Source organism: Henckelia pumila, chromosome 1, assembly GCF_033568475.1.
Source record: "Henckelia pumila isolate YLH828 chromosome 1, ASM3356847v2, whole genome shotgun sequence".
Classification (NCBI taxonomy): domain Eukaryota; kingdom Viridiplantae; phylum Streptophyta; class Magnoliopsida; order Lamiales; family Gesneriaceae; genus Henckelia; species Henckelia pumila.
This window is the reverse complement of record NC_133120.1, coordinates 291,790-317,445: the sequence shown is the minus strand read 5'-3', so window position 1 is coordinate 317,445 and position 25,656 is coordinate 291,790. Positions and strand designations below refer to the sequence as shown.

The following is a 25,656-nucleotide window of genomic DNA, read 5'->3' as shown; positions in this document are numbered from 1 at the left end:
ATTTAAGATCAAATCCATTGACATTGAATTGAGGATACTCGACCTCGGGTGGTATGATGCTCTTTTCCTTTCCTTTTTCTTTGTCACCCCTACGACTTGATCCCGCTCCGGACATTTGTAATTGTATAAATATGAAAATAAATCAACAATTGACAATAAACCAATAATCGAAACTTGATATTTTTGATAATTCAAGAAATTAAAATGAATTGATAATAGAGAGAATGAAGAGAGAATTGTGTAAACAAAATGAAAGAAGGTTGGAGGTATTTATAGATAAAATCATAAGTTCGTGGTCGTTGAATGATCCAACGGCCACTTGCTAGTGGCCGTTGGATCTGGGCGCCCTGATGGGCGCCACGTGTCCAACCCGGCGGGTCGGACCCGTTCAACCCGGCGGGTTCGACCCGCCGAGTTGCCGGTTTTCCTAAGGGAAAACCGGGACCGGACCGCCTAGTGGTTGGTCCGGTCCCGGTTCCGGGTCGGGCCCGTTGACCACGGGCCAGTTTCGGGCCGGTTCCGGGCCGGGTCCGGGCCCAACCCGGCCCTTGGCCAGGTCTATTAATAGCCAAGAACACTTAAGTTTATTATTTCCCTCTCCCGAGCAACAAATAATTTTTATCAACTATAATTCAATTCCAATATCCCTATTAAGAATCTACTTGCAGTGATCTATCACAAAATAATGTTCTTTTAAAAAGCTCTGTTAAAATTATACACTCTCCCGAGTTATATAAATAATTAACAGTGTATTTTCTAATGGTCATATTCAAAATATCCTCTCCCGAGTGCCAGATTTCAAATAAATATAACAAATCAATTATTGATCAGATAATTGAAAAGACAATCAATTCTAGAAAAAACAATTAATCTAGAAGAAACTCAATTCAATAAAATCAAAAATTCATGAAAACATCTACACCAGGTTCCATCTCACCTCTAGACTATAAAAATTAGTTCATAATAAAATTTTGAATAAAACAAATCATGTTTAGAAAATTCAACATCAAATCAGAATTTAATAAATAAAATAAATAAAACAAATCCGTCGATGCGATGCCGTGTTCGGACTCTCGATCCTATGTCTCTGATCTGTACTAATCTGTTGTGGCGGCTTCTCTCCTCAATTATCTGACAAGAAATCCTTTTATATCGTCACACAAAAGCCCAGCAAAAAGCCCAAAATTTCCTTTCTCGATAATTAAAAATTCACGCTGAAATCTTGCGACGCGCGCTCGCTCCAGAAATCACACGCGGGCGCGCATAACTCTCTGACTCTATTCTTCAATTCTTCACAAGGAACGCTGCGCGATTGCTCTTCCTACCTTTCTCTTTAGCGCCAAGTTAAGCGCTAACAACCAAGCCCAATGGAAAGCCCATTTTGATTCTCCTGTTCATTCCTTTTTTTCTTTCTTCTTTTCTTTTTTCTTTAATTCTTTTTCACTATTATTTTCTTCTCTTCTCAACTTTTTATTTTTCTTCTCTTTTTCAAATAAATTCAATAATCTCCTACAACCACAAAAACAACAAAACCCACACATAAATCTGCTCGAAACAAATATTTAACAATTAAAATCATACATAAATTAAGTGTATAAAATATATTTATTATGAACTCGAGCATTTCGGATCCACCGAACCCAGTTCGGTTCGTCCGAACTGCTTACCGCCAATTTAGCTAAAAACCTTTGAATTTTACCCCCAAAAATTAGATCGGACCGTCCGAACCATTCCGCGGTTAAAATTCCAATTTTTTTTATCTCTCGTATTTCGGATCAACCGTCCAAACTTCGGACGCTCCTAACCCCTTCGAACGCTCCTAACCCCTTTGGACGCTCCGAACGGTCAAACACTATCCAATTCAATCAAATGATCTTATTAAATTTTATAGGGTTTCGGAAGCGCCGTCAGGGATCAGACGATTCGAACTACTTCGGATCATCCGATCTGTTCAAATTTTATCTGATAAATCAAAATATTATCCCTCGGTAAATAGGATCGGACCGTCCGAACCTTTGTCTATAAATAGGCTTCGGATCTCTTGAATTCTTCACACCTTTTCTCTTCTTTCTCTCTTATTATACTCGACAAATCCCCTCTAAAATGCCTCGTCGCAATATTGAAGTTGGATGTTCGAGTCGCAATACTCAACCCCGCATTGAGCATATCCCTCATGACCCAAACCAACCCACCGAACCTCGTCCTATACCCGAAGATTACCCTTCTCGTCCAATCCTTCCTGGTCGACTTCTCGACATCGACTATCTTGCTAGCTCTCATCTTCTTTTGTTGGGCCTTTTCAACCCTCAACAATGATCTTTTTTCTTACCATCTATTCCAGATTTTATTTTTCCTTCACTTCTTTTTGAGTTTTACGCCAAACTTGAACTCGAACTGGGCAGTGATGATATTTATATTGCCACAGTTGTTCAAGGTCGGCATATTTATTTTTCTTTCGCTGATCTTGCTGATTGGTTCGCCTTCTTAGGAACGGACCAGTCTCTTCTTTTCCCAGCGATGGCCTCAAAACGATCCTACTTTTGATCGTGATTTAGCCCTATCTACTATTCTTGGTCGTCCTGTTACTGCCGCAGATGATCGTCTTCTTCTCAAAAAATATTTGTCCTGATTTTCAAATTGTTAAAAAACTTATCACTTCGTCTATCGTTCCTCGCAGTGGAGACACCTCTACCTGCAAATATCTTGACATTTACGTTCTTTTTCATACTCGCAGTGGAGACACCTCTAACCATGTTTTTCTTTAAAAAAAAACATCTAAAAAAACTTTTATTGTACGCACGCAAAGCGTGTGCATTTTTCACTAGTAAAAGATGAGCATACTATACTAAATATCTTTGAGGACATCAAAATACATTATTTCATAATTACCCTTTCCTATCCACTAAACCTTCCACCCACTCCATGTTTTACTTTTTAAAAAAAAATTCTATGTTACACATGCAAAGCGTGTGCATTTTTTGCTAGTATTCTATTATATAAATGATGAATCTACCTTTGAGGACACCAAAATACATTATCTCATAATTATCTCTTTCTATCCACTATCTTACTAATTAAAAAAATATAAAAAAAAATTTATATTTTACACACGCAAAAAATGTGCATTTTTCACATAATAAAATAAAGTTTTGTGGATGTTGGATGAGTCTATGCTACCCAATCCGGGCAGTGCCCGGATGAGGATCAGACGGCCTGCCCGGATGGGAATCAGACGGCCCAATTTCATCTACAGGTCAAATCAAATGATCTGATTTGACGTGCAGATGAAATTGAGCCGTTAGATCTGGCAAAGGAGCACTGCCAACATAAACTCACCCATGTACTCACCCCTGAGTGAGATACTAGTTTTATAAGCGGAGACTGCAACCATTGAGCGGATCAATGGTGATTAATGGACTGGGCTATAATATGCTGTGGATGTGGGCTTTGTCATTGCGAGGAAGAAAAGGAAGAATATATCTTGCTCATATATGATTTTGTTCCATTGCCCAATCTCTCTTCGTCCTGACCCTGTGGGTATTTTCGAGGTACGTATTCCGTTCTTCTGATCGTTCTTAAGCATATCCTCATACCCAATTGGCTGATGGGATTTATGTTTTATAATTTTTGTTGGACGAAATTAGGGCTTTTTTCGTTTTCCCTCTTCTTGGAAGCTTGTTCCCATTATAATTGAGCCATGAAACTGGGAAATGCTAGTCGACGTTTGGTACTCGGAGTCGGAACCGTCTCATCCCCCCAAACCTATGATTTTGTCTAGTTCCCTAATCGAATCCATTTTGTCGCTTATACTGTGACCCGCTCGTCATTTAAGTTGCGATTAGTAGGTACCATTTAACATTGTTGTTTTTGAATAGTATATTTGAGGTTTTGATTGATTGTTTACATTTTTTGTCGAATGAGTGATGTGTGGGGAGCCTTTTCTTGTCATATTTTCCATACTGACCGTGTGATATCTTATTGGAAGCGTGCGTTGTTTTATTTTACCTTTTACCTTACTCATCTAGAATTTCTACGACTTACACTACGTTATCTGCAAGTATCTCAAGTCCATCCATGCTTTCTGGAGGTACAGGCCATAACGGAGCAAGACAAGGGTTCAACATTTGTTTGCACAAGATTTGTTAGGAACTGGAAAACTCTCCTCTCACGGAGTTAAAGATGCAGAGTGAGGATGGTCATGTGGTGGAGTCTGAGTCGGAGGCCATTAAATCCGTTCAAACACCTGAAATAGATAGCTGGGAGCATTTCAGGGATGATGATATTACGCTGCTGCATTCTACCTTCCAGGCTGAGGAAGCTGTGAAAGTTCCATTCATTGGTGACAAGGCAAGAAAGCTCATCAAAATTTTAGTGAAGAAACATGATTTACAAAATTTATGTGGTTGTGACCAGATAGCAGCAGTCATATGTGAACTTATCTATAACTGTTTTGGTTGGAACTTGAAGTGATTTGTGTAGTTTAATATGCCCACTCATGATGGCAATAAAACTAATTTCTTCTGGTTAAATGAAGATTTTTTTTTTTGAAGTTGCTTAAATACTCTTTTGAATGGGCATGGGTCAAGCTCTGGTTATTATAACTGTGTTTCTCTTGAGTTTCTAGTGGGGTTGTCGCCTAATACCTTCGACCATGATTTGTATCTCTGGTCAGTTTAAACTAGCTTTAGTGACAGTCACATATTAGGAAATTTTTGAAATCATATCCATACTTTGAATTTAATGTGATTTTTATCTGTTATTTCTGGCCTCTGATTGGAACTAAAAATTAGGTGAGCCCTATAGAACACACTCGGGTTGCTTGAAAATATTTACAGATTAGTCATTGCCGCAAGAGTTTTTAGACTGACAATAAGGTCCTGAACATTATAATTGCATTACAGGAACCTATCTCCTCGCTAGCAGTTGAATATCAGTTGGGAAGCCCTATTTTGCTGGAGAAAATCAAGGTATGGAGAATTTCATATTGCTGTTCCAGTTGATGTTTCTCTTGGTAACCAGTCATTGTTGAAACATCGGCAGGTTCTGTCTGCACAATACGCTGCCATCAGGCGAACAAGGGGAGATGGGAATTGCTTCTTTCGGAGCTTCATGTTTGCTTACCTTGTATATCTCTTAGTTTATTTGATGCACTCCATATTCCTTGCATATTTCTACAATGAGGTTACAGGATTTCTGTTTGATCTACTGTAAGAATTAAGATTATGTGATCAAAATATTCAGGACTATATTCTTGAATCACAAAATCGGGCAGAAGTTGACCGCATTACGGCCAATGTGGAGCAATGCAGAAAGACACTTCTCAGTTTGGGCCATGCTGAATTTACTTTTGAAGATTTTTTTGCGGTACTGAAATTTAATCTGAATTTCCTTGTTTATCTTCTCTTTGATGGCAATTTCGTAATTAGTTGATTTCTTATAACATTTTGCAAAAGCTTTTGTTAGATTTTAGATGTGTAGAAAGATTGTTACGGACCTATTGCTATTGTTGGTGGGCCTGGATCCTAACGGCCCAATAGTCACATCCGTAGAAGAGTCTAGAAAGAGAGCAGTAAATAAATATGTGAAGGAGGGGAGTTAGTAGAGTTCAGTTCATTCTTCTTTGTTGAGAACTTGAGTGTTAACTAGCATGTGCTAGGGACTAGCTTTGGCTAGGGACAAGCTTTGGCTAGGGACAGAGATCATCTCTGGGTGTTTTCTTTCTATTTTCAGTGTAGTTCATCTATTATTATTATTATTATTAAATAGTGGTTGTAACAAAGATCGTGTCTTTCTTCGCACTCTATTGAGCCTATGCTGGGTTTTGTCCTTAACAATTGTGCTTGAAGGCGGTGACTGAAGAAGATAGAGCCATAAAAGTTGATAAACGTGAAATAATATTCTGAAGGCATTCTATTAATCAAATATGTAGCAGTCAGAATAGCTTCCCTCCATAAGTATTTAGGTCCTCTGGTAGTGAACATAAATGACCTTGCTACTTCAAGAAGATGTATTTTCTTTCTTTCTGTGACTCCATTTTATTGAGGTGTTTGAGTGCAGGAACTTTGATGTATTATGCCTTTTCCTGAAAAGAGGATCACAAAATCTTATTGAAATATTCTTTCTCATTATCACTTCTGAACACTTTGATGTTCTCTTAAAATCGTGTTTCAATCATCGTATAGAAATTTTTAAAAATTTGCTCCGCTTCTGTTTTATCAGCACGTAAATAAATCCAAGTTAAACTTGTGTGGTCATCAATAAACGCGATAAACCATTTTTGCTAGAAGAGTTGGTGTCTTAAAAGGTCTCCACACATCACATTGAATAAGCGAAAAAGGTTTGATGTTTTATATGGATGTATAGGGAGAGATGTACGATGATGTTTGGCAAACTAGCAAATATCATACAAAATTAGATGGATTCTCATTTTTTAATAACATTGGAACTACATGCTTCAAATGCTGAAACTTCGGGTGTCTTACTCTATAATGCCAAATCATATATCATTGTTACTAGAGCTAGATCCAAGGGCAGACGGATAGCAAGGACACATTAAGAACAACAGGTTGTAACCTAGCTGCGCTAGAGATCAAGATGCTGGGACAGTTCTAGAATTTGAAAATTGTGTAAACTGAAAGAGGTTATACAGTTGATCTAGCGCGGTTCCATACTGAAGGAGGCTGCCCCTGAAGATTTTTCTGCATTATCTTGATTTTCAGTACCAGATTGATAAGCCCTTGAACCACCACTGCCACCACTGCCCTTTTTGTTTAAAAGATTTTGGCTTCCAGTTGGCTTGTTTGTCATGCAAGTACCAACATGTTTCTGCAGTGTGTTTGGGTTTGTGACGCACACAATCTCTTCCTTCTTAGGATGTCGGACAGTAGGAGAAGTTCTACTCACCATGGTTGAAACTTCCGGATTTGATACTGTCTTCTCATTTAACATGATTTTCCTTCTGCTTTCCTCTCTGCTCACTTCCACAAACATTTCACTCAATGAGGGCAAGGGTTTTCTGCCCAAAATCCTTCCCCTCACTTCATCCAACTCTCGGTTAATTCCAGCTAGAAATACATATACTATGCCCGCTTCCATGCGCTCATGAGTCATGATATTTTTTGCTATCATTTTTGCATTCCCATTTATCATCATAGCACAAGCCCTTCATTTCGTTATAGTATTCTATAACACTTATGTCTCCTTGTCGAGACTGCCATTTAGAATTCTCTAAATCTGAATAGGTCTCGTGTAATGCCTCCCAGACTTCTTATGCAGTGGGTAGCAATAGATATGTTCTCCCAATCGATGGCTCCATTGAATTGATAAGCCATGCGATTATCATAGAGTCATCAGATTTCCACATCGCCCGCTTTCGACCATCTTTGATAGGTTCTGAAGATTCTCTGGTTAGATGGTCAATTGGGTTGGAGAGCTTTCGAAACCAGTGAAATTCAATGGATTCACTGTGGGTTGGAGAGCCATACAAGTTGATAAACGTGAAATAATGTTCTGATTTCATGTGGTGTACAACCCTAATATATCGAAAGTCTCTTTCTAAATTACTTTTCTTGATTATGGGCACTAATCACTATCTGACCTAATTTAAATTATACAAGGGATAAAGTATCAATCTGATATTAAGATAAAAATGCAATATTTTTTTCCTATTTTCTACAGTGCTATTTATGAATTATGAATTCGTTTTACGTCTAAGGAACCCCCGCCCCCAAAACACACAAGGAACTTGAGTATAAAAGCGAAAACAGCTTCATTTTGTTCATGCATTGTTCATTGCCTGATTGCTGTAACTTCCTGAATCTTAACTGTTCGAGTCTTTTCAGCTATTTCTTGAGCAACTTGAAAGTGTTGTTCCCGGGAGTGAAGCTCCCATCAGGTATGAAAATCTTAATGGAGCTCTTTCTGATTGTAATTACTATGCATTAGTCATATATGGGCTAATATATTTGTTATGATGGCATCAGCCATGATGAACTTGTTCAGAGAAGTAGAGATCAGTCAACATCTGACTACGGTGAGTGTTCTCTATATCAATAGGACAAACTTAAAAACACAACATTCATTTTGTGTTTTTGGTTCATGTCTCAACTAATGGTGTTTGTGTCATAGTTGTGATGTTCTTCAGATTTATTACATCTGGTGAAATAAGAAAACGTACAGAGTTCTATGAACCATTTATTCATGGACTAACAAATATGTCGGTGGAGCAGGTTGGTTTATATGAGCTTTCTTCATATTTGATTTACGTTTCTCTTGGTGGATTGCAAGTTATAATGCCTATAGAGTCAAGCCAATCAATGACGGATCCTGGTTATTCATTGAATTATTGCTAACAGAGACTTATATTATTTCTACATATTTTTATAAAAAATTCAAGTCAAATTCCTTATGTGAAATATTATGCCATCCATGACAGACTTTGTATGATGCAGACGGGCAACATCTCATTATCTTATGGGATATAATTTTTATAGTGCATATTTGAATAGAAATTTCAAGATGTTCAAGAAACCATTCTTCTGGTTTTTAAAATGTTACGATGTTGATGCAGTTTTGCAAGTCATCTGTGGAACCAATGGGAGAAGAGAGTGATCATGTTCACATCACAGCATTGTCAGACGCATTGGGAATTCCAATACGCATAGTGTATCTTGACCGAAGTTGCGACGATAAAGGACATGTCAACATAAACCATCACGATTTCACTCCATTTGCAACTGATCCTAGCAACACTAACGCTTGTAGTTCTGAGGCACAAAAGCCGTTTATTACCTTGCTATACCGACCAGGTCATTACGATATCCTGTACCCTAAATGACTATGTCCACTCAATGCTGTTAGTCTATGGTTTGTGATCTTACTGGTGGGTGTTACTTGGTCGCTCTTGTATCTTGACTTCAACACAGTGATGCTTTTGGAGTGCTATCACTGCTTATTTTTCATGGTAAAGGGTACAATTTCTTTCTGATTCCTGGTATGTACCTAAATAATTCTTGGTTATTATGTTTACTTCCTACGGTCATGGATTATCATTGATCTACTCCTATGATAAAGGACAGAGCCTTTTTTAAAAAATAAAAACAATGCAAAGCATATCATTAACTGGGAATCATATCTGCATTTAAGTCCTTCTGCAAAAATAGAGGAGTTGAATCCCGAAAACCAAGGCTGGTTGTTTTGTAACAACACGCTTCACAAACACCAAAAGTAGAGTTGAGAAAGTGGGGATAACGGCTTAAAAATGCATGATCTCATCCAATGGTACAAAAACAGTTGTCAAGTCACTAAAGAGCAACTAAAGGATTAAGAAGTTAGAAGAGAAAAAGTGGTTTTTTTTGTTAAAAAAAATGTTTTTACTGTTTTATGTGTTCGGAGTAGGGCTTTTAAAAACACTTATTTAAGTCAAAATAAATGTTTTTTTAAAAGCTTATATTTATAGTTTTTCAAATTAGGGTCCATGTGGCCTCACGGCCATCCATGATGGGGGCCCCAATTTTATTAAAATTTATTATTTTATATATATAATATAATTATTATATATTAATAAGGTCCAATTAATTGTTAAAAATTATTATAAACAAAATAAAATTGGAAAATATTCATGCACAACCTATAAAAAATATGTCGTCCAAACCTATATATTCAATCTTTATTTCGTTCATCACTTCTCATTTTAGTGTTGTTTGTCGTCGACCATCGCTCCACATTGCCCTTTTGTGATCATCGATTTTTCTAGCCTCGAGTTTTTTGCTTGAGTTGTTTGAGCGTTTTTTTCTCTGCCTTTGATTGTGCTAAAATTTGATTTATGAGTCGTTCAATTTAATTTTGATTTCATGTTAGATTTTAATATTTGTTGTTAATTTCACGCGGGGATTAAAAATTCATGGATTGAAAGAAAAAAATTTTAAACCTAATTTTTAAAATTGGGTTTTTTTAAGTTTAAATTTTTAATAGCTAAATTAACTATTTATAAATGGCTGAATTGTAAGTGTGGATATAGTTTATTGTGATTTTTTTTATAGGATATTTAATCATTATCTCAATTACATTTAACTTTTCAAGTTAATGTAAAAGGTCTTTTGTTTTAAACTTCGTCCCAGGCCTCGTTTTTCCTAGGACCGCCCCAGCCAGTGAGAATAGAAATGGTAAATGTTTCTTCACGTGAGACAACACGAAGTATCAGAGTAATCCAGATTCCATAGCATGATGGGCAGCTACCTCATACCTGCATTAGGACATTCTGCGTAGAAGAGCTGAATGAGGAATCTAGCTTGTAGGCATTGACAGTCACAACAATTCTAGTTGTCTTCATTCATAAATCTTGAATTCTGGTTGTATTCTTGCATATGCTAAGGTTGCTACTTTTCACTATTAAACATTTCCCATTTCTTGCCATTGGCATTGGATGTCTGTAGAACCGAAACAGAAGTATATATATCTCTCCTCTTCACCGCTCATCACCTTCACCATTCATCTGCATCCGCTCGCGTAGCCATGTCACCATCGCCGCCATCCTACAACAGTCACCTTATCACCACACCACACACGGACAGCCACCGACCGTCATAATCGTCACCACCATCACAATCGTAGCCACCAACCCGTCGCCCTCCTCACGTCGCAGCCTGCATCCATGCGCCGTTACCAATCTGCCATGGTTTTCGTTTCTCCACCACCCACAAAAATCTACCTCCATCCAACACCCAATTAAGTTCCCAAATCACCGCTATTGGTTACCCGAATCTCACCATCGCTGCTAGTTTCTCGTCCATCACCTCTGCCTTTACCTTCTCCTTTCTCGGTCCAACGTATTTCCTCAATTTTTCAGGAAAAAAGGCCCAAACTTAAAAACAAATGAAATTAAGGAAATAGAATATTGTTGTTTATTTATTGTGTCAAAAAGAAACGTTTGCCCAAACTTAAAAATAAATGAATATATATATATATATATACAAAATGTAATAAATGACATGGGCTGCAGCCGGACACAGGGATCAAAACAATATATATATGTACAAAAAAAAAATAGAACAAAAATTACATGCAGAAAATACTTGTTGCAAATTTCAAAAAAACATATATAGAACAAACTGAAATAACTTCTGCATGAGTAAAAATGAGCTTGCCTTGAAATCAATGGGTAAGTAAATGAAATATATTTGGCTTTATCCCCTCAAACGCAAATCAGATGTTCTCTCTGTGTTCACCAACTATAAAACTCTTGTGGAAACTCATTTTAAACGAAAAATAATCACATTGTACACCGATAATGGGGGCGAGTTTCTCGCTCTCAAATCTCTCATCTCTCAATCCGGTATATCTCACCTCACCACTCCGCCCCACACCCCTGAACATAATGGCTTTGCCGAACGTCGTCATCGTCATATTGTTGAAACTGGTCTCACCCTTCTCCATCAGGCATCCGTTCCTACCACTTTCTGGCCTTTTGCTTTTGCTACTGCCACTTACCTTATCAATCGTATGCCCAAAGCCAACCTCTCCATGCTCTCCTCCTTCGAAACCCTCTTCCATCGTCCCCCTAACCTCATAAAGCTTAAAGTTTTTGGTTGTCTATGTTATCCCTGATTACGTCCTTATGCCAATCATAAACTTGATCCTAAATCCTCTGTCTGTGTGTTTATGGGTTACTCTCTCACTCAAAGTGCTTACCTATGTCTCGATTTATCGTCCTCCAAGCTCTTTGTTTCTCGTCACGTTCGGTTTATTGAGTCTGTATTTCCATTTGTGTCGCCATCACCTCCTAATCTCCCCTACTCCCGGTCCCACCTCTGACTCAAATCCTACTGCCCTGGATCCCGTCCCTAGTCCTGGAGTTGCCCCTGTTCAAGATCCTTCGCTGCCCATCTCAGCATCTGTGGTTGTCCCACCACCTCTGAGTCATCATCCAATGGCCACTCGCTCCAAAAATCATATCACCAAACCCAATCCTCGTTACTCTCTTGTTGTCACTAAACCACCTGACCCTACTGAACCCACGTGTATCACTACCGCCCTTCGTGATCCGCAGTGGCGTTCTGCCATGTCCTCCGAATTTGATGCTCTCCTCCGTAATGGCACATGGGATATTGTCCCTCCTAATGATTCTCAAAATTTGGTTGGATGCAAGTGGGTGTTCCGTCTTAAACGCAATTCTGATGGCTCTCTTGCCCGTCATAAAGTGCGTTTGGTTGCCAAGGGTTTTCACCAACGTCCTGGTGTTGATTTTTACGACACGTTTAGCCCAGTGGTTAAGCCTGTCACCATTAATCTTGTCTTGTCTCTTGCAGTTCAACGTGGATGGCCTCTTCGTCAGCTTGATGTGAATAATGCTTTTCTACAGGGCTCTCTCAGTGAAGAGGTTTTTATGGCTCAACCCCCGGGCTTTATTGACAAAAATTTTCAGTCTTATGTATGCAAACTCAAGAAGGCCATCTACGGTCTTAAGCAGGCTCCCCGGGCTTGGTTTAACGAGCTTCGTTCTTTTTTGCTTATGCTTGGGTTTCATGGCTCTCGTGCTGATGCTTCTCTGTTTATCTTACGTCGCTCGGAACACACTGTGTTTTTTCTTGCTTATGTGGATGACTTGATTATTACAGGTAGTCACTTGCCTCTTGTTACTGATATTATTAAGCATCTGGCCACGCGTTTTTCAGTTAAGGATTTGGGCACTCTGTCATACTTTCTCGGTGTCGAGTTTCTTCCTGTTCCCTCTGATCTTATTCTTTCTCAGAAGCGGTATGCTCAGGATCTTCTCACTCGCTTCAACATGCAAGCGTCCAAGTCTGTGTCTACTCCTTTAGCCACCACTGGTTCGTTGTCCATTCATGATGGTGCGTCTCCTACAGATGCTACTAGGTACAGAATGGCCGTGGGTAGTCTTCAGTACTTACTTGTCACTCTTCCGGACCTTGCTTTTGCTGTCAATCGTCTTTCTCAGTTTATGCATTCTCCATCTGAGCTTCACTGGGGTGCTGTCAAACGCTTACTTCGTTACATTCATGGCACTCTTGATTATGGTCTAACCCTTCGCTCCTGTTCTGCACCTTCTCTTCATGGGTTCACTGATGCTGATTGGGGTGGCAACCCTGATGATCGCTGTTCTACGGAAGCTTATGTTATATTTTTTGGGCCCAATCCGATTTCTTGGAGCTCTAAGAAATAGAAATCAATTGCTCGGTCTTCTACTGAAGCTGAATATCGGGCGGTGGCCTCTGGTGCTGCGGAACTTTCTTGGATTTGCTCTCTTCTTGGGGAACTTGGTGTTGCAATTCCTTCCACGCCAGTCTTGTACAGTGATAATATTGGTGCTACTTATCTTTGTGCTAATCCTGTTTTTCACTCTCGTATGAAACACATTGCCTTGGATTATCACTTTGTTCGGGAGTTAGTTCAAAATAACAAATTACGTGTCTCTCATGTCTCCTCTGCTGATCAACTGGCTGATGCATTGACCAAGCCGTTATCGAGTTCTCGTCTTCGCCACTTAACATTCAAGATTGGTGTTTCTTCGGAACCTCCATCTTGAGGGGGCATGTTAGATAATATTGTACAGAATATCCTTAGAGATTTGTTTTGATCTTCTCCATGTATATCTTTGTTTATATTAGGAGATTAGAGTATATCTACGTTATCTACATTGTTGTATAAATATGCTTCTATTGTGATTAATAAAATTAATTGATTCACAAATCCTCATAAACAAAACCTGAAACGAGCAAAACCAATCATTTAGATTGCTGAAAAATTTAAGCTTAAAAGCTAGGCTACCATAACAGTCTTATTTCCCCTAAAAAAATTAAAGTCATGTATGCAGAGTACCTATTGTTAGTGAAAAAGGGATTGCTAATACTAGTTATAGACTACAGTGAGAGAGAATATTGGAAAGAAAGAATCCAGAATGATTTATTGTTATTTCTGCCTCTAATGTATAAGATGCTAATGCATATGTATAATAATCAAATACATCCCCACTACCACAAATCCTTGATCAACGAATGAATTAGCTTAGTGTTGAAGATATTGTTGAAATAAATATGTAATAACCCGGACTTCATTTTAAGATAATGATATGTTAAACATGATTAAGGGTTGGTAATTAACCAATTCCAGGGCTTAATCAAACTTCAAAATTACCAGATGGATCGCTACATATAAAGGTAGTAGCCAAGTTCTACTTTTCGTGCTATGATATGTCATATAATTTTAAAAGTGGTAAAACATGATTAAGGAGTCCTTATTTGGTAAAAAATAAGTGGAAAATCAGCTCCGGAACGTCCAAAAATGGTAGAAAGGGTCCCGGGGGTCTCGGACAGTTTGGAGGCACCGAAATGAGTTCGGACCATCCGAACTCAAAGACCAAGTTCGGACCATCCGAACCTGGGTTCGGAGGATCCGAACCCAGCACTTAGGAGGCTCCGAACTCCCCCAGACAGCAATGCTAGATGACTAATCCGCGATTTTTGACAAGTGTCGTACATGCAGGTTCGGAGGGTCCGAACCCAGTTCGGAGGCTCCGAACTCCGACGGATTTTTGGCTATAAATAGGGCTCTTCGGAGTCATAATTTGAAATACGAATTCCCGAGGTTCCTTCTTCAGTTATATAGTGTGAGTAATACACTTGAGGGCCCTATCGGTTATAATAGAGGTTCTGGAATAACCAAGAAGTGGTTATAGTCATCCGGGACTAGCGACTCCAAATGGTCCGGGAATCTATTTAAGTTTTGGGAGTACTTATTAGATTAGTTAAGGCTTATAGAATTTATGTAGTGATACGGTGCACTTTTGAATATAGGCTTGGAACCTAGGATCCTACTATACTTGAACTAGCCTAGAGGTACGTACACATTGACTGAGATTTCCAGCGAGTATACATGTTTATATGTTGCATTTATTTGGCATTATTATATGGCATGATGTATGATTTACCATTTTCTATACTCATATGTCATGTGCATATACACGTTGAGCCTATACCTTGTTATACCTGACTATAGAGTCGCTCAGCTCTATACTCGATAGTCTGTCATTGAGAGTACCGCGACGACGGGGGCATTTATGTCTGTCTACTCTAGTGTACTAGACGAGTGTGGTTGCACCCAGAGGTTGATCCATGCTGTGGCAGCACTCATGTGGCGCCGGTACCGAGCATGACTTTTCAGATGACCCTTTAACAGTCATCATGTTGCATGCATCATATTTATACGTGTACTCATGTTTATGTACTGGGCGTTAGCGCTCACGTCCTAGTTATTATCTTGGACACCCTATTCCATGGGGCAGGTCACAGGATGGACAGAGCTGGTGGTTCAAGGCAGGATTAGGGAGCAGGCCTTGAGAAGTTAGTTATACAACAGAATTCGATATAGCTGTATAATGCTTACTTTTAAGTATTTTGATATGGTTGTATCACTACTGATGAATAAGCTTGACACTTTTATACTAAGCTGATATGTAATTTATGGTTATGTTTTCGCATGTTTTACTCTGTTAAGTTATTTTGTTGTATTAAGTTTAATGCATGCTATTAGTTGCCAGTTAGTAGGTGATACCATGCAGGGTCACTACATTTTTGGCATCAGAGCATGCTTAGATTTTGGGATTTAGTTTAGTCTTGAGTAATTCTTGCGTATTTGGGATTTTAATGTGCAATTCTTTTCAGGATATGGCTGACGAGAGTCACGGTAGTGTTGGCCAGGGAGGTGGTCATCATCATCATCATCACCGCCATCATGATGGTCAACATCGTCATCATGAGGGTAGACGTCGCTACTCTATTAATAAATTCATGCAAGTAGGACCAAAACCTTTGGTGGGAGGCCAGAATCCTGAACAAGCAAGAAGTTGGATGTCTAAACTCGAGAGTACTTTTCGTGCTTTCGATTGCACTGAGGATCAGAAATTGGAAGTTCTAGAATTTGTTCTAGAGGATCGAGCACGTTTTTGGTGGGATGCCAAAGCTGCTCAGGCACGTACTGAGAGAGGACAGGTAACTTGGGGAGATTTCTGTCAGTAGTTCCAGAAACTGTATTTTCCTCCAGCTGTTCGCCAAGCACGATCGATGGAGTTGCTTACTCTAAGGCAAGGATCAATGACTATTGATCAATATCAGCAACGATTTCTTGATCTGCTACCTTTCAGTCCTCATATTAATGAGAGTGATGCATCGAAGTATGATCTCTTTCTACAAGGTCTGAACCAAGATATCTACTCACAGGTTGTTGTCTGTGATGACCCAGTATCTTATGAGACTTTGGTGAACCGTTGCCGTCTTGTGGAGACCAGCAACAGGCATGCATAGTTGTTGATGCCAGCACAGCTTAGTGGATCATTTGAGCCTAGAGCTCAATCTGTTGTGCAATCTGGACCTACGTTTTCTTCTACTCCTACTACTTCATCTGGATCTCGTGGTTCACGAGGTATGTTCCGTTTTGGGAAAAAGAAGAAGAAGGAGGAGTTTTGTAGTCACTGTGGAGGGAAGCATCCTGCAGCTTCATGTCGGAGAGCTACTGGTGCTTGTTATATTTGCAGTCAGCAGGGACATCTGCGGAGAGATTGTCCTCAGCGCATGGGTTCTGCTAGTGGATCGGGATCACAGGTTGGATCTCAGGCTTCTACTTTTCCACGACAGCAGCCAGCACCACAAAGTTCTTCTGGTTACCGTCCCCAGACTCAAGGGCAGGTATTTGCTTTGTCTCAAGAACAGGCTACTGAGGGAAGCGATCGCATGTTGGCAGGTACCTTTTTGTTATGTGGTATTCCTGCACTTGTTTTAATTGATACTGCAGCATCGCATTCCTTTATTTCTAGTCGCTTTGTTAAGAGACATAGATTACCTTATGTATCATTAGATATGGATTTAGTTGTATCTACTCCGCTGGAGCAGGAGATAGTAACTAAGCGTCTAGTGATGGGTTACCTTCTAGAGTTTGAGGGTAATACGTTATCGGTTAATTTGATGATATTAGCGATGGCAGATTTTGACTGTATTTTGGGAATAGATATACTGACTTTGTATCACGCTACTATGGATTGTTATCAGTGTCTGGTACAGTTTCATCCTACTAAGGGTGATAGCTGGTATTTTTATGGTGAGGGTGCGCACCTCCGATGCCACTTGTTTCGGCTCTGAAGGCATGTCATGTCTTGGAGTCAGGTGGGGAGGGCTACCTTATCTATGCAGTTGATATGTCCATGAGTAGTACGGGTATTGATCAGTTACCGGTAGTCGGTGAGTTTCCTGATGTATTCCCTGATGAGATTCCTGGTTTTCCTCCGGTGCGAGAGGTTGAATTTGGTATTGATTTAGTACCAAGAACTACGCCTATATCCCGAGCGCCTTATCATCTAGCACCATCAGAGATGAGGGAATTGAAACAGCAGTTACAGGATCTGCTTGATAAGGGATATATTCGTCCGAGTGTTTCTCCGTGGGGAGCACCTGTTTTGTTCGTCAATAAGAAAGATGGATCGATGCGATTGTGTATTGATTACAGGCAGTTGAATCGTGTCACCATCAAGAATAAGTATCCTTTGCCGCGGATTGATGATTTGTTCGATCAACTACAGGGTACTTCTGTTTACTCCAAGATAGATCTGAGATCTGGATACCACCAGATGCGGGTACGAGACTCAGATATATCTACGACTGCTTTCAGGACCAGATACGGGCATTATGAATTTCTGGTGATGCCATTCGGTTTGACGAATGCACCGGCAGTCTTTATGAATCTGATGAATCAGGTATTTCGAGAATATCTGGATAGATTTGTCATCGTCTTCATTGATGATATTCTTGTCTATTCTCATGATAAGGATGAGCATGCACAGCATTTGAGGGTTGTTTTACATACGTTACGAGATAAGCAGCTGTATGCGAAATTAAGCAAGTGTGAATTCTGGCTTGATCGGGTAGTGATTCTCGGTCATGTGATTTCTAATGAAGGGATATCTTTTGATCCTAGTAAGATAGAGGCAGTGCTGAACTGGTCTCGTCTGACGACGGTTGTTGAGATTCGTAGTTTCTTGGGTCTAGCCGGATATTACCGTCGGTTCATCGAGAATTTTGCACAGTTGGCCAGACCTTTGACACAGCTTATACGGAAAGATGTTGCCTTCATATGGTCCTCGAATTGTGAGGAGTCATTTCACGAGCTGCGTGGACGTCTTACTACTGCACCTGTGCTAGCTCTACCTTCTGGATCAGGAGGTTATGTTGTCTATACTGATGCCTCTGGTCAGGGGTTAGAATGTGTTCTGACACAGCATGTACATGTTATTGCCTATGCTTCTCGACAGTTGAAGACACATGAGAGTAATTATCCAGTACATGATCTCGAGTTAGCCGCCATTGTATTTGCACTCAAGATCTGGAGGCATTATCTTTATGGCGAGAAATTTGAGATATTCACGGATCACAAGAGTTTGAAGTATTTATTCACTCAGGCGGAGTTGAATATGCGACAGAGACGCTGGATGGATCTTCTGAAAGTTTATGATTGTGAAATCAAATATCACCCAGGTTCTGTTAATCTGCTAATGCCTTGAGTCGGCAGGTGAGACTTTCTGCACTTCAGACTAGTGAAGTATCTCATATGATTCAAGAGTGTTGTTCATTGAGTTTTACGCTCAAGCATAAGAAAGGGAGAAATGGGATTTGGTTGTATACTATTTTGTCTGAGCCAGCATTGTATTCTCGGATCAGAGATGCTCAGATATCTGATGTTAAGACTCAGCGTTTGGCCCGTTTAGCCAATGGAGTTAATACATTTGGATTTCATTTTCAGGCAGATGGTTTATTGTGCTTATCTAATCGAGTGGTTGTACCTAATGTTGCGGAGCTCAGGAACGATATTCTATCTCAAGCTCACAAGAGTTGATTATCAGTTCATCCTGGAAGCATGAAAATGTATAAGGACTTGCGAACTAGATTCTGGTGGAAGGGGATGAAGCGTAGTGTGTATCAATTTGTTTCTCGATGTTTGGTTTGTCAACAGGTCAAGGCTGAACACCGATGACCAGGTGGATTATTGCAGAATCTTGAGATTCCCGAATGGAAGTGGGAGCACGTAACTATGGATTTTGTTACCCACTTACCTATGACTTCACGTCAGTGTGATGCTATCTGGGTCGTTGTTGACCGTTTGACAAAATCAGCACACTTTATTCCTTATAACTGGGAGTATTCTTATGATCGCATGACACGTTTATATATCCAGGAGATAATGCGATTGCATGGGATTCCAGTGAGCATAGTCAGTGATAGAGTTTTTGGGGTAGTTTTCAGGAGGCGTTGGGTACCACTCTGAGTTTGAGCACTGCATATCATCCGGAGAATGACGGACAGTCAGAGCGGACGATTCGTACTTTGGAGGATATGCTACGTTCTTCTGTCATGGATTTTGGCTTATCTTGGCAGGATCAGTTACCTTTGATCGAATTTGCCTACAATAACAGTTATCATCGTAGTATTGATATGGCACCTTTCGAGGCATTGTACGGTCGACGGTGTCGTACTCCGTTATTCTGGGATGAAGTCGGGGAACGACAAGTCGAGGGTCCTGAATTGGTGCAGCAGATTGTAGACAAGGTAGATTTGATCAAGCATAGGATCAAAGTTGCTCAAGATAGACAAGCCAGTTATGCTAATATTCGTCGAAGGCCACTTCAGTTTGAGCCTGGTGAATATGTGTTTCTACGAGTATCACCTATCAGGAAGGTGATGAGATTCGGCGTAAAAGGCAAGTTGTCTCCTCGTTTTATTGAACCTTTCAAGATACTGGAGAAGATCGGAGATGTTGCATATCGTTTGGCTTTACCGCCAAATCTTTCCAGTATACATAATGTTTTTCTTGTGTCGTTACTTCGACAGTATATAGCTGATGAATTTCATGTGATTCAGTCTACTGATATTCAGCTAGAGCCAGATCTGTCTTTTGTTGAATGACCAATCCGTATCTTAGACAGAAAGGAGAAAGTTCTTCGCAACAAGACTATACCACTTGTAATGGTACAATGGCAGCGCCGAGGTATTGAAGAAGCAACTTGGGAAACTGAGAGTCGTATGCAAGCAGAATATCCTGAGTTGTTTGCTTTGTATTTTTTATTACCATGTAGTTGTAATTACAATTTTTGTAATAAAACATGGTTTTCTGTTTCATATTGTTATCTTAATTTGTCTTTAGATTTTATTTTGCGGACGAAATATCTAAAGGTGGGGAGAATGTAGTAACCCGGACTTCATTTTAAGATAATGATATATTAAACATGATTAAGGGTTGGTAATTAACCAATTCCAGGGCTTAATCAGACTTCAAAATTACCAGATGGATCGCTACATATAAAGGTAGTAGCCAAGTTCCACTTTCCGTGCTATGATATGTCATATAATTTTAAAAGTGATAAAACATGATTAAGGAGTCCTTATTTGATAAAAATAAGTGGAAAATCAGCTCCGGAATGTCCGAAAATGGTAGGAAAGGTCCCGGGGGTCTCAGACAGTTCGGAGGCACCGAAATGAGTTCGGACCATCCGAACTCAAAGACCAAGTTCGGACCATCCGAACCTGGGTTCGGAGGATCCGAACCCAGCACTTAGGAGGCTCCGAACTCCCCCAGACAGCAATGCTAGATGACTAATCCGCGATTTTTGACAAGTGTCGTACATGCAGGTTCGGCGGGTCCGAACTTCGACGGATTTTTGGCTATAAATAGGGCTCTTCGGAGTCATAATTTGAAATACGAATTCCCGAGGTTCCTTCTTCAGTTATATAGTATGAGTTATACACTTGATGACCCTATCGGTTATAATAGAGGTTCTGGAATAACCAAGGAGTGGTTATAGTCATCCGAAACTAGCGACTCCAAAGGGCTAACTACGGACGAAAGTATGGTCAGAGAATCTATTTAAGTTTTGGGAGTACTTATTAGCTTAGTTAAGGCTTATAGAATTTATGTAGTGATACGGTGAACTTTTGAATATAGGCTTGGAACCTAGGATCCTACTATACTTGAACTAGACTAGAGGTACGTACACATTTACTGAGATTGCCAGCGAGTATACATGTTTATATGTTGCATTTATTTGGCATTATTATATGGCATGATGTATGATTTACCGTTTTCTATACTCATATGTCATGTGCATATACACGTTGAGCCTATACCTTGTTATATCTGACTATAGAGCCGCTCAACTCTATACTCAATAGTCTGTCACTAAGAGTACCGCGACGGCGGGGGCATTTATGTATGTCTACTCTGGTGTACTAGACGAGTGTGGTTGCACCCAGAGGTTGATCCGTGCGGTGGCAGCACTCATGTGGCGCCGGTACTGAGCATGACTTTTCAGATGACCCTTTACCAGTCATCATGTTGCATGCATCATATTTATACGTGTACTCATGTTTATGTACTGGGCGTTAGCGCTCACGTCCTAGTTGTTATCTTGGACACCCTATTCCATGGGGCAGGTCACAGGATGGACAGAGCTAGTGGTTCAAGGCAGGATTAGGGAGCAGGCCTTGAGAAGTTAGTTATACAGCAGAATTCGATATAGCTGTATAATGTTTACTTTTAAGTATTTCGATATGGTTGTATCACTACTGATGAATAAGCTTGACACTTTTATATTAAGCTGATATGTAATTTATGGTTATGTTTCCGCACGTTTTACTCTGTTAAGTTATTTTGATGTATTAAGTTTAATGCATGCTATTAGTTGCCAGTTAGTAGGTGATACCATGCAGGGTCACTACAAAATATATGTTTGAATATGAAATCAAATCCTAATATGATTTATGATAGTCTAATCAGAGTCATGGACCTAATATCGCCATTTAATATATATTATAATGATCAGATTATTAGGGGGAAAAAGGGGGGAAAAACAGAAGAAAAAGTGGAATTTGATGTGCCTCTTGATTTGCTATACTTAGCAAAGCCAAGGGCTTAATTGTAATGTGTGTGAGTGTGGGTGTGACCTGGCTGAAGTAAGAAAAAAGCGCATGTTTTGGGCTTTGGACCATTCATTATTTCTTTGGGACCTGGAAGGAGCGCATGATTTGGGCTCTGGGCATTCATCATTATTTCTTCGGGGCCCAAACAAGGTTTATTGATTTTTTTTTTTTTTTTGAGAATAGGCTTATTGATATTTATTTGGGAAGTGGGGAGAATATGACATGATTTCTACTAAGTACTAGTACTAACCTCCTCCTTCGTACTCTAAAAAAAAAAAAAAAAGTACTAACCTCCTCAAAAACCCTCTTGACATTATCAACACACCCAACTCAAGCAAATGTAAAGTATTTGCAATCAAATTACCAAAATAAAATATATTAATGTGGAAATTATATAATAAAAATAAATAAAGTATATTAACCACCCTTTTATATTTTTTCGAATAAAAAAGAAACACAAAATAATCAACCCCACCAAGCTAAAGCTATATGGAGGGACCATAAGATTAAATTGGGCAATGATTCTTTCTTTGTGGTGGATAAATTTTAATTTTTATTAATTAAGATAGGATTAGGCCCTCCCTTCTACTTTATAATATATAATATGTCATTTCATGGTTGTCTCGTTAATTATGCGCATTGCGCGCGCACACACACACAAAAGAATCTTATTTATCATCACAAAACACACACACACAATCTCACTTTATCAATATCTTATTTTTGAAACAGGATTTTGAAGACATGAGGAAAAAAAAAAAAAAGCAAAATCAAATATTTTCCACATAAACAGTATTGGCCATTGGGATTGGATGGCATTTTCTAATAGCAAGTAACAAACCCATTAATTAAAGAGAATTTAAATGGTAAGGAGGAAGTATCAGTAATTATTATTATTAAATATAAAAGAAAAGAGAAAAATTGTATCCTATAAACCTCATCTTAATGACAATTAATAGAATAATCAAAACCCATATTAGCATTTTCATCATCTTGTTTAAGGGTGTCCTCACCCCACACGCATTATTATCTCCGAGAAGAAAGAAAGAAACACCTCACCCACTCCCTTCCTCTTCCCACGCCGTTAACACCAAACGCCGTTACTTTAAACGCACGTGACACCCAACTACAAAGCTCGCCTGCCACGTGATCCTTTTACATGACCCTGGAGCAGCTTAGTTTAGCTCCGGGACCCGTTGACGGTAGAGCAGACGGCCGTCAGCCCTCCGCCGATGATGGAGTCAAAATTCCCCGCTTGCCCCGTTGGACCCGACAAGAGATACTCGTACTCATACAAGGGAAAAGGGTGGCGGAGAATCGTGTCAAAAGGGGTCGGGTGTCTGGTTTTGGATTGGGTTCTGGGGGCCAGGCCGAACCTAAATGGGCATCCGTTGCATCCTACTGTAAGAGACATGGAGTTAACCGGGGATCCGTTCAGTGCCGTAAGAGATGGAGCAATTTAGCCGGAGATTTTAAGAAGATTAAAGACTGGGAGTCCAAAGCAAGGGACGGGGCAGAGTCTTTTTGGCTGATGAGGAATGATCTGAGAAGGGAGAGAAAGTTGCCTGGCTTTTTTGACAAAGAGGTCTATGATATCCTGGATGGCAGCGGAGGGGATGACGAGGAGGAGGTGCCTGGTGAATTATCTTTGGCCCTGGCACCTGCCACTGCGGCAGAGGGCGCTGATGAGGCCGAGGCGTTATTTGATAGTGGGCGGAGCGCTGTGGCGGATGGAAGGCTCTTCTCCGATTTTGAGCAGTCGGCTAGAGAGGAGGAGCCGCCTGGGAATCCCGATCAGAGTAAGGAGGAGACTGGTATTAAAACTTTCCCGGCTCCAACTCCAATTCAAGAAGTGAATCCGCCATTATATAATGGGTGTATTTGGCTGCAAAAAGCCTTATATAATGAATGATCTTGAGTATCCGCTGTATACACTAACTGTTGGTAAAATTCTATATAGCGTTGATAATTTGATATGGTTTTCAGTTTTTGCAGTGGCAGAGAAGCAGTCACTTCCCCCAGAATCACCTGCTCGAGGTACGATAGCTCACGTGTAATTTGATATCTTGTTCGATTAACATTTGAATTTTTATTTAAGTAGCAGCTAACGTGTAATTTGATCTCTTGATTTTTTTGTACCACCGTATTTTCATTTGAAATTATCTTTGAGCCATTTTATATTTGCATGTCGCGTGTGAAGAATGAAGTAATATCTGCTCATTCAAATGTTGCAAAGTTAAGCAGTAGCATTCTTGCGATGAAATTTATTGCTGCCAGTTGTTGATAATGAGGATGCGTCTTATGATATTGTTTCTCCAACCAAGTCTAGAATTCAGGCAACGGACCGTAATTAATGTCCCTCGAACTTTAGCCTATAAGGAACATTTTGATGACTTTCAATCGGCGAAAATAAAGTCATTTTGAGCTGCTCTCATGGAGTACCTTTGACTCTTATTTAGATCATAAACAGAAATATTGTTTATTTTTTACCTTCTGGTAAAATGGTGGATCCGACCCTTCATTTGGTGGGCGGAGAATCTGACGTGTCACCAAGATAACATGTGTGATACCCATGTGCTTGATCAAAAATATTTACTAGCATGATTTTAAAAATGGATATACTAGCGTGGATCAATTTGTGTAGTCATTTTGGAAGTGATCATTTTGGTGGGCTCACATCTTTCGGGAAATATTGATGGTAAGTGTTGTATTTACATAGTTTGTGATTTGTGATGATGGCTATGCCAAGTATAATAGTGTGCCTCATTCTGCATTTCTCTCTACAAGAAAACATTGATATTTACGCCATCCCCACTAAAAAAGTATAATGATGCTAAGAAGTTTGATCAGTTTCCTTGGGGTAATTTATTTATCATCACCTTTGGTTTTGGAATAAGATCACGAATTATGAATTAAACGAGTAGATGTGAACATGAAGAGTTAGAGAAAGAGATAAAACAAAAAGTGGTTCTGCTTTCAGCTGGTACTCTGAACAGGGATTTTCTGCAGGGATAACCAGTGAGAAGCAACCTGCCTCTGATGCTGAGGTTAGAAGCTCTCAAGAAGGACGACGGAAAAGAAAGAGAATTGCATCGGATGGAGATGGGGAAGCTACATCTGTTGAGCTTCAGTTGATTGAAGCTTTAGAGAAAAATGGGAAACTGCTAGGCTTGCAACTTGAAACTCACAACTCCCATCTTCAGTTGGAGAGGGAGCAACGCAAGGAGCATATGAATGGCTTAATAACAGTCCTCAACAAGCTTGCAGATGCCTTGGGAAGAATTGCTGATAAGTTGTAACGACAATAATGCTAGTTGAAGTGTACAGAATGTAGTTATACTTGCTGGAATACTTACTTCTCATATGCATGGAGTTGATAATTAATGTATTGGTCCAAATCATATTGGAGATAACCCAACAGGTCTTTTTTTTTTTTGGATTTATAATCCTTGTTATGAAGTTCAATTGTGAGTTAGGCCTGCACAAACTTTATGCCAAAAGCTTGACGATCCTGATGCTAGTTTCTTGTTTATTTTGTTAGTGCTTCCGAGATGTTTTTTTTTTTTGGTTTGGGGTTATAGTTTGATACTGCTACTACACGAACAAAAAGATTTTATATATATAATTTGGGTATGAATATATGTTAATCCCTTTTCTTGAATTATACGTTTATATGTAAGAAAAG

General features: G+C 39.6%; 2 protein-coding genes across 8 annotated transcripts; both read left to right on the top strand.

Moving 5' to 3' along the window:
* Positions 1 to 3,398: 3,398 nt before the first annotated feature.
* On the top strand, positions 3,399 to 9,101 carry LOC140875330 (OVARIAN TUMOR DOMAIN-containing deubiquitinating enzyme 1). 6 transcript variants are annotated; one of them, XM_073279007.1, is made up of 10 exons: positions 3,408 to 3,548; positions 3,645 to 3,841; positions 4,094 to 4,347; positions 4,902 to 4,967; positions 5,041 to 5,124; positions 5,242 to 5,364; positions 7,842 to 7,894; positions 7,983 to 8,032; positions 8,128 to 8,228; positions 8,570 to 9,101. In XM_073279007.1, exons 3-10 carry the CDS (start codon positions 4,180 to 4,182, stop codon positions 8,834 to 8,836), a joined length of 912 nt encoding a protein of 303 aa, XP_073135108.1. In that variant the 5' UTR covers positions 3,408 to 3,548; positions 3,645 to 3,841; positions 4,094 to 4,179; the 3' UTR covers positions 8,837 to 9,101. The 6 variants fall into 6 exon arrangements, with proteins under 6 accessions (XP_073135102.1, XP_073135108.1, XP_073135118.1 ...); XM_073279017.1 differs by having other exon boundaries at positions 4,088 to 4,347; XM_073279013.1 differs by having other exon boundaries at positions 3,645 to 3,845; positions 4,059 to 4,347.
* Positions 9,102 to 22,957: 13,856 nt separating this feature from the next.
* Positions 22,958 to 25,510, top strand: LOC140890060 (trihelix transcription factor ASR3). 2 transcript variants are annotated; one of them, XM_073297819.1, is made up of 3 exons: positions 22,958 to 23,785; positions 23,967 to 24,008; positions 24,981 to 25,510. In XM_073297819.1, exons 1-3 carry the CDS (start codon positions 23,131 to 23,133, stop codon positions 25,268 to 25,270), a joined length of 987 nt encoding a protein of 328 aa, XP_073153920.1. In that variant the 5' UTR covers positions 22,958 to 23,130; the 3' UTR covers positions 25,271 to 25,510. The 2 variants fall into 2 exon arrangements, with proteins under 2 accessions (XP_073153920.1, XP_073153917.1); XM_073297816.1 differs by having other exon boundaries at positions 23,958 to 24,008; positions 24,981 to 25,509.
* The last annotated feature ends 146 nt before the right edge of the window (positions 25,511 to 25,656 follow it).

Coding starts and splice junctions, on each gene's coding strand:
- LOC140875330 (XM_073279024.1), top strand. CDS start 4,180: ATGCAGAGTGAGGATGGTCATGTGGTGGAGTCTGAGTCGGAGGCCATT. Junction 8,033..8,127: donor TCAGTCAACATCTGACTACG/GTGAGTGTTCTC, acceptor TTTGTGTCATAG/TTGTGATGTTCTTCAGATTT. Junction 8,229..8,569: donor CAAATATGTCGGTGGAGCAG/GTTGGTTTATAT, acceptor ATGTTGATGCAG/TTTTGCAAGTCATCTGTGGA.
- LOC140890060 (XM_073297816.1), top strand. CDS start 23,131: ATGACCCTGGAGCAGCTTAGTTTAGCTCCGGGACCCGTTGACGGTAGA. Junction 23,786..23,957: donor TCAGAGTAAGGAGGAGACTG/GTATTAAAACTT, acceptor TATGGTTTTCAG/TTTTTGCAGTGGCAGAGAAG. Junction 24,009..24,980: donor CCCAGAATCACCTGCTCGAG/GTACGATAGCTC, acceptor GATTTTCTGCAG/GGATAACCAGTGAGAAGCAA.